At 40.2% G+C, this 14,154-nt stretch overlaps 1 protein-coding gene across 1 annotated transcript in view; it reads right to left on the reverse strand.

Moving 5' to 3' along the window:
• Window positions 1–1,788: 1,788 nt before the first annotated feature.
• LOC104511045 (RNA-binding motif, single-stranded-interacting protein 3) overlaps window positions 1,789–14,154 on the reverse strand; it is a 345,645-nt gene continuing 333,279 nt past the window's right edge. The window contains exons 11-12 of the mRNA XM_010153498.1: window positions 4,378–4,458; window positions 1,789–1,920 (exon numbers count right to left, since the gene is read on the reverse strand). Coding sequence (XP_010151800.1) covers window positions 1,789–1,920; window positions 4,378–4,458 — 213 coding nt within the window. The remainder of the gene's footprint in view (window positions 1,921–4,377; window positions 4,459–14,154) is intronic.

The raw sequence follows: 14,154 nt of genomic DNA on the forward strand, positions 1-14,154 counted from the left end.
CTTGGTTTTATATTAAAGGTTACTGAAATGTTCTGGCAGGAGTTGATTTTTTAAGACTGAGATTATGTATATTTTGCTTTGTTTCTACAGCTTCCCACACTTTGCGTTTCTGCCCGCAACTGGCAGATACAAATAGAGGGCACATTTCAGAAAAAATACTGAAATAAGCATAATAAAAATCGTGTAGTGGATCTGCCTGTGTGATTAAAAGCAGAAAGAAATTCCTCTAAATATAAATGCCAGTGTCATTAGAACTGTATCCACCATTACAAAAAGGCAGTAGCTGACAAGGAAAGATGAGGGATCTCATTCTCAGAGAAGGTGGGAATTCATGACACTTGCAAGAAACACAGTACCATTTCAATAAAGAATTGCAGTGTAGTTTCCTCCTCTGTGGGAAATATGCCAGAATATGCTGCTCACAGCTAACTTTTAAGGGCTTCTAAACCTAAGTCCTTCTGCTCTGAGACTTAAGAGAAAGGGAACTGGAACATGGGAATGGTCAGATCCAAAATCCTACAGAACAGTCACCAGAACAAGCCAACAGGAGGGTACAATCACATATATTTCTGTAAGTATTTTGCCATCCTTTATTCAGAGGTATTAGAGAAACAGATGGCTAGAAGGGATACACATCCACAGACTGCGCCTCCAATTGGGTGCATCAACAAAAAGCTTGTGATCAATTGCTTTTGTAATATGTACACATAGACAAATATGGGCAATGCCATAAGAAATAGTGAGGTCTTAGGATTTACGGCGGTCAAAAAGGGACATTATGGGACCTGAAACCATTTGGTACTCATACGTTAGATGGATAAATGCCACTTCCACTTTCAGAGGTCAAAAATGAAGTACAGTAATTGACAGATTGGTATAATTCTAATCTTTCCGACACCAGCTCATATCTTATGCCTCTACAAGTACTATGTCATGATGCATTGGTGTATCTAACGGATTTCTTGTCTGACTACTTGTCTGCTTCCTTCTCCAGGATAAAAAACATGTAATTCCCTTTTCACAGTGATGCTGGTGTTCAATACACATGTATTAATGAAGGACTGGGTTTGGGTTCCTAGAATCTGTCCAAGATGGATTGGTCCCGGTGAGCACCCTGTCTTTAGGTAACCTTCCCTTCATGAGGACCAGTTTTATTGTGGCAAAGAGAAGGAGTGTTTGAGGATTATGCTAAAGATGAAGTTGCTCTTTAGGAGTTACAGATCCAGCTGTCTGTGTATAAATTTTGAATTTTCCAAGGCATTCCATGGGAAGCAAATAAAGGAGGCAGAGAACAGGAGAAAGACAGAGCAGTGCTTGCCTACAACCCTTTCTTACCACCTTGTCCATTGCCAGTTCCTGCCCACTCAATGGCACCAGTTTTGCATAATTGCAACAGAGCAATTTATACTGCTCTGCAAGCTATACTTTCAGAACAAAACATGTTCATGTGCATCGTGCCGATATTTTCGCCACTGCAAAATTTAAGCCCTCTTTTTAACCTCTGATGCCAGATGCTGCTTCACCCCAGCACGGTGATTGCTAACATAGTTGTTGAGATCCTTCTGAGTCCAGAAAAGCAGCAGACAGAAAGCATATAATTGCAGGCAGGAACTCAAGGACATTTTGCCAAGGTGAGGCCAAAACATTTTGCTAATTGTACTGCTATATATCCAGAATTCATCTGAACTTAATGAGGCTACACAGAATTTATATTGCTGAAATGGGGAGCAGAATTTGGCCTGCTATAATCAAGAAACAAAACCTTCTGGTTACAAAGCCTATGCCTACTTACTTAGACTGTTGGTAAGAATATGCAGGCGCATGTTCACTGGATGTTTCCACTGTCATCTGTTGCTGTTGACCACTGGCTTCCTGTGATGAAGATGCTACTGTCTGTGGAGAAGTATCAGCAACAACACCCTAGGGAATCAAAGGAGAATACAAAAACCTTACTAATTTTAGTCACTGCAGTGAAATACATAAAAGAGCTCAGCACGAGCTCACCGTTCCTGTACTTCTCTAGAGGTTGAGGGAGCTTGAGACAGCAGAACCAGATGTTAATGCAACAAACTCCATCAGTGTAAAAGAGCTAATCCACCAACAAGAAGCTTCCTCAACAGGCTGTAGTGGAAAATACTTCCCCATTTGAGGGCAGTTCCCAGCTCATTCAAAGCCAAAGGCAAAACTTCTGATTTCCGTGGAGTCTGGATTTTACAACTTGTCTTTTTTACAACATATGTACGGCTCCTCTGATTTTCACTTACCTACCCCATCTTCACAGTGAGTTCACATTTATTTTGTGTGATTTGCAATGCGATAAAGGCAGAATCTAGGCCCACTGCTTTCTGCTTTACTACACATCCAACATAATTTTAGCTGCCTTAGAAAAATACTGCAATCCTCTACACACTGCTTTTATGCATGTTCCCTTCAAAATGAAATTTACTTCATACTAAAGACTTTTATCTGTTAAGTCAAAACTCCAATGAAGTTCTGTTTTATTTATATGTTTGCAAAAACAGATAAACACACAAAAGATGATATGTATCAATTTAACACTATGTACTATTTCTTACCCTATTTAGACAGTCTGAATAATATTATTTTGAAATATTTTTGTATGCTTTCAAACTAAGCTCTATTTTCTTTCCTTCACTCTTTTGCTTGGTGTGTCGGTCACATGAATAACACTAGCAGGTCTCTTCAGGGAACGTTTATTACTGTATTGCACACAACAGAGCCAGAAGAGGGAGCACAAAGCACTTGCTTTGTTTTTGAGTCCCGTGTAAACAACAGGTAGTTTATTTTAAATTATCTGTTAAAAGTATCCATTTCATTTTTCAGAAATTCTTCATATTTGCTTCTTAACAGACTGTCAGCATTGTCTTTTTCTGTTCTTGACCCCTCTCCTTTTGTCCATCTCATCTTGAGATTGTAAGCTTTCTGGGGCAGAGACTGTATTTTTTGGTCTCTGCTTGTGGAGCATCCAGCACAGTTGGGTCCTGGTTCATGATGCTACATGAATACACATTAACTTTAACAATAATCATCACTGGATCAGAGCAAGACCAGCTATATATTCAGATAATACTTTGATTATTATAGTAGATAATTACGACATCATGTTATTTTAGCAGGCATGAATATACCAAAGGGTGATGGGGAGGATGGCTCAGGAAAAATTGATTTTGCACTTGCACTGGTCAGCACAGCACACAGCCAGTACTGCTGTATGAGCCACTCTCCATCCCACCATCTCCTTTTAATTTGGATTTGTAGCTGCCCAGTTTAATACCCAAGAATATTTGAAAAGAAGTAGCCATGGCCAGTTTGTAAACAAAGTTTAGGGCAAAAATATCTGGAGGCAAAAAAACCTAAAACACAACCAGGTCAGTATGACAGAACAGTAGCAGCGTTTCCTGTGGGATCTCATTTGGGAATCTCAGTAATAGCAAAGAACCAGAAGAAACCAGGATGAGTCCACTTGACTATTGGTGGAGCCATGCCAACAGTACAATTAACTCAGCATCCTCAAAGCACAGAGTAGAAATAGCACAAACCCTAAAATCTACACAGCCTAGGAGAGAAGTACAAAGACCCTGGCACTCCTCACATTACCCCAGAGTAGGGGAGAAGTTATTTATAAAAGAGGGTAGCACCAAAGAGCAGCACACAGGGAAGAGGATGCCAAGGATCTCTCCTCTCGCTGTGCTCAGCGGCCCTTATGAAGCTTCACAGAAGTGGAGGACAAGCTGACGCTCTCCTGGCAGCTTGTGGTCTACAGGGTTGAGTAAATACTTACTCATTAGACTGTCATCAGCATGACTCAGCCCCAAGGAGGGAGGGAGCGAATCCTTCCTCAAGGATGAAAAGCACTCAGTCAGTGCAGCATCCTCCATGTCTGTATATACAAGAGGAAGGTTTCCATTGCTCAATCACTTTTTCTGGTGGCTGAATGTTTCAGCAATTACTTATACTTGCTAAGGACTGCATCAAACCCTCTTGCAATCTTCTCTTCCTGGAATCTCATTTGGGTTCGTGGTCTGCCTGCTGTCTTTCCTGTCTCTTCCCTCTCCCTCCCAAGTACATGGGGAAAAATAGTCATAATCACTGATGTTTTATTCCATGTCCTGTTGTACAACAAAATAAATGAAAAACAAGAGCCCTTGCAAATAATAATTCAAAAAAAAAAAAAAAAAGAAAAAAGGAGGGTGGGAGGGAGAAAGAAAGAAAAGAAGAAGAAATCTGCAGTCCGCATTTAAAAAGCTGGAAGCCTTTAGCCACCATTCCATAAAGTATCCTTAGGCCCCTTTCAAACAATAAATAAAGACTTCTGCTATCCCTTCATTCTACCTTCATGGATGGAGTCAAACTTACTTCAATAGGGACAGCTGTTGGAGGCACAGGAGTGTACTGGGGAATGTAGGTCCCTTGCATAGGTGCAGCAGCAGTCATGTACTACAACAAATCAAAGGCAAACGAACATTAGAAAACCACAGTCAAGATGCATCAAACCTTATTAGAAGCACGACACTGTTTCAGTTTCCTGTTCAGAGTTTTTGATTAGTGTTAATTAAGGATTTTAGGGTACGGTAAGATTACCTAGCTATGAAAAATCATAATCTTGAGTTTCAAAGTCAGGTCATACCTGAATACAGGCAATAGCAAACATCTTGCTGATAGATTCAGATTGTTCACATGGTTTCTAAAATTGAGAGACTCCTATTTGTACTTACAAAAAAAAAAACCCAACCCAAACTGTAGAGTCATGATCACAGCATATATATAGTGGTTACAGATAAAAACCCAGTCTAAACAATACTTTGGAATCTTATTGATCTTATCTAATGGCGTCTACAAAAAATGAAGCATGAAATTTGACAGGTTTATTCCAGTCTATATTTGATCCTATCAATAACAGCAGTTGAGCTCACAGAGATACAATGCTGCAGGGAGGAGCAATCCGAGACAGGAAAAATAAAGGAAGAGAAAGATATCCCTTGGAGTTTTTCCTTTTGTATACAGAATCCCTAGCAAAATTCTTACGGCTTATTCTTAATATCCAGGGATCTTTCCTACGCATTTTGAAACTTCTGCAAATTATTATTATAGCGACACTGTCTTAGCTTCTCTAAAATACTGTCCCTCCAAAGCACTACAAGACAATACTTTTTAAAATTCATGAGTGTATGCAAATTTTGCCACTGGTATGGCACTAATCTCTTTCTAAATAGCACTTGAAAAAAACCTCTTTTAAGAGATTTATAAATCTCTATATAAACTGCACTCTTGATCTGAACGCAACTGATATTGTTCAAATCTTCAAATAAAGTATCAATATTAAGTCATCAGATCTATATATACTTTTCTTTCTACAATCCAGTCCTAACTGCATGTCTTCACTGACAAGAATCTCAAAATGTGCCCAATCCCACAACTGACTGTATGACAGTTCCACTACATGTTATCTTCGAAGACACACCAAAGATCTGAATCAGCCTAGCATGTATTAGAAGAATTTTAAAATGAGTTAAATATACATTTGCTTACTGGCAGAGCTATGGAGTGCTTGCAAGGTTTTATTCCACTGTTTATAGCAAAATTTACATTTAAAGTGCTCTCTCACCTCAATTCTAAACTAACTGGATGATTTCCTATGCCTGTCACAAACATGCATTATGAAATTGCATAGTGGGGTGCAGGCTCTGCAGCAGTGCTGGAGGAAGGCCTTAGAGAACAGCATGTTTAAGAATCCCACAGCTAAATTCAGAAGTCTTCATTCAGGTAAAGGAGAAAAAAATTACTTCAATGAAATTGTTTTCTATAAAAAAAAATAAATCAGTGAGGGACAGAGGTGACATAGAATGCACACGTGCAACATGAGCAGCATACTGTATTGAAAACTCTTACAATATTGTTTATAAAATTCAGTGTTTTCCTTAACTTGAGCAAAGAGACGGGAGTGTCCCCAGTGTTTGTGTGCCTGTATCAGTCCATGATTTTCTGCAGCTCCTCTTCCTTGTTCTTCAGAAAGAGCATTAAATTCAATAGAATTTTTATGAATGCTAACCCACCAAAGACATCAGGCCAACCATCCCCATTGTACTCAGTATACTCAGGCTATTATCCTGCCTTACGGATTAGGAGCTAATGAGAATGTTACAGCAGGGTGTTCCAGAGCTGCTTTCACTTCATTCATTCTGCTCTGTAACGTTGCTGTCACATGTTGGTATGACCTGTGCTCTGCAGCATTGTTCTGAATGTGTCAATATTTAATGTTAACCTGAAGAGCTCATTCTTACAGTTCTGCAAAGACCTAGAAGGATTTATAATTCCTATGCTGGCTAGCTTCACTCGGACAAAAATATATAGATTTTAATTAAAACTGTTAATTTAAAGAATGAAGTGGCATCATTCAACTTGGACTCCCTCAGAGTTTTCCCTAGACCCAGCAGAAGATCAGTGCTCAGACTCATATAAGATGCAGCTGAATGCCATTTGTTTACCTTACATACAAGCACATACGGGTTTTAATAAACAGATATCGAACTATTCAATTGCCTTTTAATTCAGACCATATCATTTTTTGCAAAATCCTTTGGCATTGAGTACTGTAGCACAAAAATTGAAACTGTCCAGAAATTAACTGGTGTCTTTGCTGGCTCTGCAAGCATGGCTCTTGCTTGTTGTGCCATTTCTTACCTCCACTGCTGTTGTTTTCCTCTTCGGGCAGATCCTGATCTTACTTGCCAGACTGCTTTACTTTGCTTGTCATTGCTACACAATCCCTAGGGGAAACTGTTCTGTTAACTTCAGTGTGACTGGTGGCCTTGGCCAACCCTTGATTGCCCTGGTATTTCCAGACACTCACACACTTCCCTATACTCTCCCAGGCTGTTTTTTTTGTTTTGTTTCCACCCCCCCACACACACCCCCACCAATGAATTGTAACCGAATTCAGTCAAACAGCAGGCAATTCACAGTTCTGGAGACCAAAGCCACCTAGTTACTTGCCAGACTCCCTGAATAACTGTAGGAATGTCACTTCTCACCTGTATATAATGTATTCTGCTTGTCTAAATGTCCACTCTAAAGGCGGTTCAACCTTTTAGTTAAATCATTTAGAGCTCTACAATTAAAACAGATGGGTGGGTCAAATTAGTTCCACCAATGGCATAAATTAGGTCACTGGATTTGTGGCAAAGAATTTGGTCCTAGTAAAAGCCAAGGTTCAATCCTATGGAGTACTGCTGCTTAATAAGTGGCCCTTGACCACAGACGGTAACCTTGGCCACAGCAGACTGGTCTGTATTATAGGTACACACATTGTGCCCTCCAGTGGTATATAGAAACATATTTATTTAATTTATCTGTATGAATTTAAAGAAAACCTCATCATTTCAGAAAAGAGTAACTGGGTCAACAATTAAACATGTTACTGGGGTTTGGAACTGATTCTCAGTCTCCAGACTCTCACTTAAGGATCCACTGAGGCTTCTGTAACAAACCTTACTAAACTATAAAGGACAACTCAGGCTTAATTCTCAGAGATACACAATTGGTGTTGAGTATCTAAAGTCCCCTCAGATGCACAGGGAGTCCCAGGTGAGACCACATGAGTACAAGAGTGTCTGCTGGACTGTTATCACTATGGGAAGCCTAGCACTGAGAAGCTGCTTTAGTTTTTTGTTTACTAACAAAATGAATGAAAACGAAGGACAGATTGATTTTTGTTATAACTAACATTAGCTCAGTCAAGTTCACATGTATTTCTTTCCTTGATGAACTATATAATCCTAGTTCTTTGATCTCACAGGATAAACACATTAAAGATTACACGGTGCTAAGGCACAATGTCAGTTTCAATACTTACATCAATGGCTTTGGATAATGCAAGAGTTGAATTTCTTGTCATGAATATTCACAGTTGTTAGCAGAAACCTTCTTGAACATTACTTTTCAGTAGCTTCTGTAACCAGCCCCACTGGAGTCTCTCTCTCCCTGGGCCCCCTGCCACTCTGCCTAGCCCCTTTGTAAAACTGTGCTCTGGATGGGTTGGATTGAGTGCAACCTATGCTGGGAGGTGGAAAAGTGCTTCAGAAAGAATTGTCAGATTCAGAAGAAAAGGTAAAAATTTTGTATATACCCTGTTCAGGACTACCCAGGACAAAGATTCTGCTTTAAGCACATCCCTGAGCTGAGGGACTCTAACTGTACTCTCCATCTGCAGCAATGTAGTTCCATGGGTACCGTATGTCTGCATATGGCTTCCCATCTACCTCAAAAAAACTAACATAACTTGGAAGTAGGCAGATGGCGAGCAAAGAAGACATCTATGTCTGAAGAGCATCACTGAGACATTTTCTCCATGAACCACAACTAAAGTTCTTTATCCACATGTACGGGTGAAAGGCAGTATATTGGGTTTGCATGGCAAGGTTTTGGTAGCGGGGAGGCTGTAGCGGTGGCTTCTGTGAGAAGGTGCTAGAAGCTTCCCTTATGACCAACAGAGCCAATGCCAGCTGGCTCGAAGACGGACCCGCCACTCACAGCGAGGCCGGTGTCCCACACCCACCCCCCCGCCACTGGCCAAGGCCAAGCCCATCAATGATTGTGGTAGGGCCTCTAGGGTAACATAGAGGGGAAAAAACCCTGTGCCACTGCAGCCGAAGAGAGAAGTGAGAACATGTGAGAGGAACAACTCTGCAGACACCAAGGTCAGTGGAGAAGGAGGGGGATGAGGTGCTCCAGGAGCTGGAGCAGAGATGCCCCAGCAGGCTGTGGTGCAGACCATGGTGAGGCCGGCTGTGCCCCTGCAGCCATGGAGGTAACGGAGGAGCAGAGACCCACCTGCAGCCCAGGGAGGACCCCACACTGGAGCAGGAGGATGCCTGAAGGAGGCTGTGATCCCGTGGGAAGCCCATCCTGGAGCAGGTTAGCTGGCAGGGACCCTGTGGAAGGGACCCATGCTGGGCAGGGGCAGAGTGTGAGGAGTCCTCCCACTGAGGAGGAAGCAGTGGCAGAGACAATGTGTGTTGAGCTGACCACAATCCCCAATCTCCATCCCCCTGAGCTGCTTGGGGGGAAGATGTAGAGAAAACAGAAATGAAATTGAGCCTGGGAAAGAAGGGAGGGGTGGGGGGAAGGTGTTTTAAGATTTAGGTTTAGCGTTCTTCTACTCTGATTTGATTGGTAATACGCTGAGTTAATTTTCCCCCCAGTCGAGTCTGTTTTGCCCATGATGATAATTGCTGAGTGACCTCTCCCTGTCCTTATCATGACCCACAGAATGGCTTTGTTGGGTACCCAACCTCCAGCCATGGTCAACCCACCACAGAGAGACAGCATGACTCATGTGCTCAGCTTAGCAGTCACCAGCTAATTCCACTATATATTAGTATTGTAAGCACTGAAATGAGAGAATCTGAAAAATCCAAATCCATTCTTTCTTTGTCATATGTTTCTATCAGGATTAAATTCCTGAGCTGTAATGTGATCGGTCATTCAATAAAGTATGTGCAATGCAGAAGAAAACAGTGTTCATTCTTCCACAACTGTACAGGCTTTGTGGGTCTAAAAGCAGAAGCTGCTTACTTCTGACAGAAAATGAATAGTGACTCTACAGGCATAGATGATGGATCTGGAGGGTATAAGGGAGATTTTTTAGCACTCATCCTTTAAAAGCTGATGATTTCTACTACAGAAAGAAAAAAAGAGACATTGCTGGTGGCACCGTGCTCTTAATTTGCTTGTAAACTATTATTTTCTTCGTACAGTATACAGAATGCATGTTCTCAGCACTGAGGATGTGCAGGATAATGCATGCTTTACAATGCCTGACTGCTTAATTCAGACTGCACTTAGCAGGGCACCAACTTAGTGTATATGCTACACTAACAATTCTGCTCACACCTTGTCCAATGGAATTTTTGGTTTTACCTTTTTGAAACTGCTTAAGTATGTGAAAAAGTATGTAGCTAGAAAATGAGAGAGTAGTAGTATACACTTACACCCCTGGTCTCCTTTCAGCTATTACCCTCCATGAATGAAAAGAGTTAAATGAAAGGAGGTAACACGTGAATGAGGTGGTGGGCTGAGGGGAAAAAATGAAAATGTGAGAAGGATCACGATTAATTCAGAGAACAACATCAGTTACAGTGGGATATCCCAGCCTGGCTCCAGCAAGACCCCATCTGAGCCTGCAGCAAACACTAAACTCATAAAGGTGGCAGGTATAGGGAATAAAACACAAAAGGAAGGCAGCTGCCTGCACCAGGCAGAGTGAGGGAGCATGCTGCAGTAGGATAACACCTTTCATTCACCGAAAGCGGAGCAGAGTGACCTGCAGGAAATTTGCAGGAGCTTTTACACCGAGACTATGACACAGGTAATGTCCACTTACTCATTTTCACTAGTAAACCTTTGGCCTGCCTCTTTGGGCCCAGGTTAATGCAGAGTCAGGCAAGCGCCTAACAGCAGAGATACACAGCAAGCACCTCTTACACAGGCTATTAGGTACTGAATTTTGACTGAGTGCCTCTTGCAAGACCTAACAATTTCATTTACATCACCAGAAGGCTTTAGCCACACACTTTGTTTAACAAATTCTGAAGGTCATCATTAACAGAAAGTATGACAAATCATCATAAAGTACAGTTGTATTATAGGCCTAGTTGTGTATAAAATAACATGGCTGTGATTAGAAGGTGGCTACTGGATATAGGTTAACTCTCTCAGCCACTGTGAGTACTGTGAGATTTTACAGATTGACAACAGTTGATAACCTGGTCAATGTTGAGTAAGTTTCCTGGCATGAAGAAAATCAGAAAGAATTTACAAAATGAAATATTAACCTATAAGTTTGCAGTGGGTTTGGAAACCTTGAACAACACCTACCCAGAATTAGAAGGTGTACTAAGGACAAGGAGCAAGGAATAAATGTTAAAGAAGAGGTCGTTTATAAAATCAACATGCAAATGCTGTTTTCTGGTGTTTCACTTTGGTTTTATACAAATGTGTATCTGTAGCAAGAATCAAAGATTGCTTCCATTATTTCATCAATCTCCATGCTTCTGAGAAGGGACAGAGCCTTTCCAGTCAAAGTGAGAGCCAAAGTGCAGAATCCCTATCCCAGCATATGCTGGTAAGAATTAACACCACAGTAGCCTGCTGAAGGGAGATTAAATGAGAGTCTTACGTGACTAAATACTAACCCATGTGTCTTAAATGAGCAGGGATTCCAGAGTCTGGTCTTCAGTGACTATTTCTGGTTTCCTATCATTGCATGAGCTATAGCACAGTGATAATGACTTAGCTTTTTAGGATTCTCAGAATTAATGCCAGGGTTTGTTTGTGTTTTTTTAAAACCATCTGAGAAGTCTAGACACTGCATCACTAACAGAATTATGTGAAAACATTTGCATTGCTGGAAAAGTGAAGGAAATGAGACTGTTGGCTGGATTTATTTTTATCTTTCTTTTTTTTTTTTCTTCGATTATTTTTCCATGAAGGAAACCTGTCCTCCCACTTTTTCTCTGCAAAGAACAAAAATTGCATCTTTATTCACCGTTGTAAAGTGGCTAGGACTTTAATGAAATATAGAATAAAACTGCTAGTTTTTTAATCCTTGGTTCCACCTTCTCATTTGAAAATACCCTGTTCTCCAATAGAAAAGAATGTTGTCTTGCTGTGTTCTCTTATCCCACAGTCTGGCATGGAGGCATAGGAACTCAGGAAGAGAAAAGGACCATCTAGTTCATCAGCGCCAGTGGCAGTTCAATGAAATACAGTCACCACAGTTTTTACTTTAAACTTCAAATATCTTTTGCTACCCAGAAGCATTTTCATTTTCCAGCTCAATCCTGTAATTATTCAATGGCCGTTATTAATCTCAGTTTTTCCCAATTAAAGAATGTGAGAATAAAAGATACAGAGTTTTTGCATATATTACAATATTTTTGCTAATAATTATCGGCCTGGCCGAAAGTATAATAATATAATGCTATTTTACCACACAATTACCATAGCCCTATCAAGAACAGCACTGTCATTCAACAGAATCCCATCACTGGGCCACTGCAGTCATTGTTCAGGCAGAGAATAGAAACCTTTACAAGATTTAACCTTCCTTCCCTGCTGCTCAGTAATATAAACGTATTTAGGAACACTGGCTATCTCTTCACTTTCAAGCTTCCTAATGAGATGTTACCTAGTTCTCTGAGCAAGTTAAACGAAGGTAGAGAGAATAATAACTTCAAGAACTATATTTACAAACTAATCTCCTTTTCTCTTCAGGAGATCTAAGCAACCTTCACAAATCCCTACCTTTGGAAATGAGAGTAATACAAAGATATAGAGGAAAAAGTGCAGATGAGCTAAACCCCCCACAGCTAACAAGTCTTTCCTTTATTTCAGAAATTCATACCTGCTACTAAAGCAGAGCCATCAGGACTAATCAGATAAAGACTATTTAAAGAAATGTGAGAACAGTCAGATCACCACACACAGCTGTGCACACACTCTTGCTAGCATACAAAATCCCATGTCTATAAAAAGTGTAGTAAATGCAAACAGCACTCCAGAAATATCTATAGACAGACAAACAAAAACCTGACTCATTCCTTTTAACTGTTTTTTAGAGTCTAAAGGTTGGCATTACAAAGGAACCTGGTGAAAGTCTCTTTCAGATATCTCACCAATGTCTGAAAAGGGCAAAAATGGAGGAAAACCTAACAGGATGTGAAAATTAAGTTCCCATTTTGATTGTAACTTTCATTAAAGGTAAGTGAAACTTCTTATAGGAATACTCCTTTATAAAAGGTTGTTCATATTACGTTTATCAGTTTATACGTGGCTATGGAACTTTACCATAGGGTGCCAATGATCCTTGTAGTCCATGTCAGTGTACCTAGGCCCATAATATCACCAATCTTGTCTTCCGTGCGACAAAGCCTCCACTGTAGGCAAGGATCCATGAAAGCTCTACAGAAATGTAGACTGACTGTCTATGTATGACTTCATATATGAATAGCCTCAAGATGTGAAAACTCCTTTTTTGCATAATTCCAATAATTCCATCTGATAGGTACATTCGCAAGACAGCAAGGCTACTTCTGTGCTTAAAATAAAGGTCAAGACTCTGATGTTTTGTTGTACTTTCCATTCTTAATTCTTCAGTTCTTATCTATTTCTCTACAAAAGGGTTATTTTTTATTTTTTCTAATACCCTCTGTGTACCTGTTTTGGGAATGTACATTATGAGATCTCTGGGGCAAGTTTTTGAGCATGCGTTAGTGCACGATATACTACAGACTGTCCTGTTTGCAGCAGGATAGTGACTATACTATAACAAAAGAGTATACTGCATCAGTCTTGGTCATCCAGGGTCAGTAACCACTGAGATTCTGCCACATTTATATCCTTCTTTCAAATCCTGTATCCTGAAGAATAAAGGGATGATACAGCAGAATTATAACTGCTTCTTCTGACATAAAAATTCCCTATGGACCCCCTTGATTGGAAATTCTTAGGAATTTCCATCTGAATACAATTCTTTCAATTAATCCCTGATGAATTGCAGCTAGTAAGATGAAGGAAGACTGATGTTACATTTTAATATTTTCAACATAAGTAAATAAATAAACATGTCAGTGAAACACTCAACACATGAGCACATTAAGCTATTATTAATAACATATCCATTTATATGAACAAGTAATTGCTTTCTTGAGGTAAACATGTCTTCTAGAGGCTATTAAATCTCCATGAATTTGCACAGACTACTATGTGCAAATGTCCATACTGTATGGATGAAGTTGTTGTTAAAACAACAGGAGAACCGCTTAGACTTGTTAAATAACACTTGCTCATCAATCACATATACCTTCCATTTGCTCTTTCAGACCAGACACATGAGTGGACAGCTCATGGGTCAACTGTCCAAGAATAAAGCAGATAAAAGCAAGGACAAGCTGTAGGGTAGTACAATTACAGAATTACACTACCAAAGTACACCTTGGATGTTCTTAAGAGCAGCTGCAGCACAGTATTGCTCAGTCCTTTGTCTCTAAAATATCCCTAGAATCCAATATATCTGGTAAACTGTAATGAAGGATATCACTGAATTAAAAGAAAAAAGAGAGAAGAGAGGAGAGG

Source organism: Eurypyga helias, unplaced genomic scaffold, assembly GCF_000690775.1.
Source record: "Eurypyga helias isolate BGI_N326 unplaced genomic scaffold, ASM69077v1 scaffold5746, whole genome shotgun sequence".
Taxonomy (NCBI): domain Eukaryota; kingdom Metazoa; phylum Chordata; class Aves; order Eurypygiformes; family Eurypygidae; genus Eurypyga; species Eurypyga helias.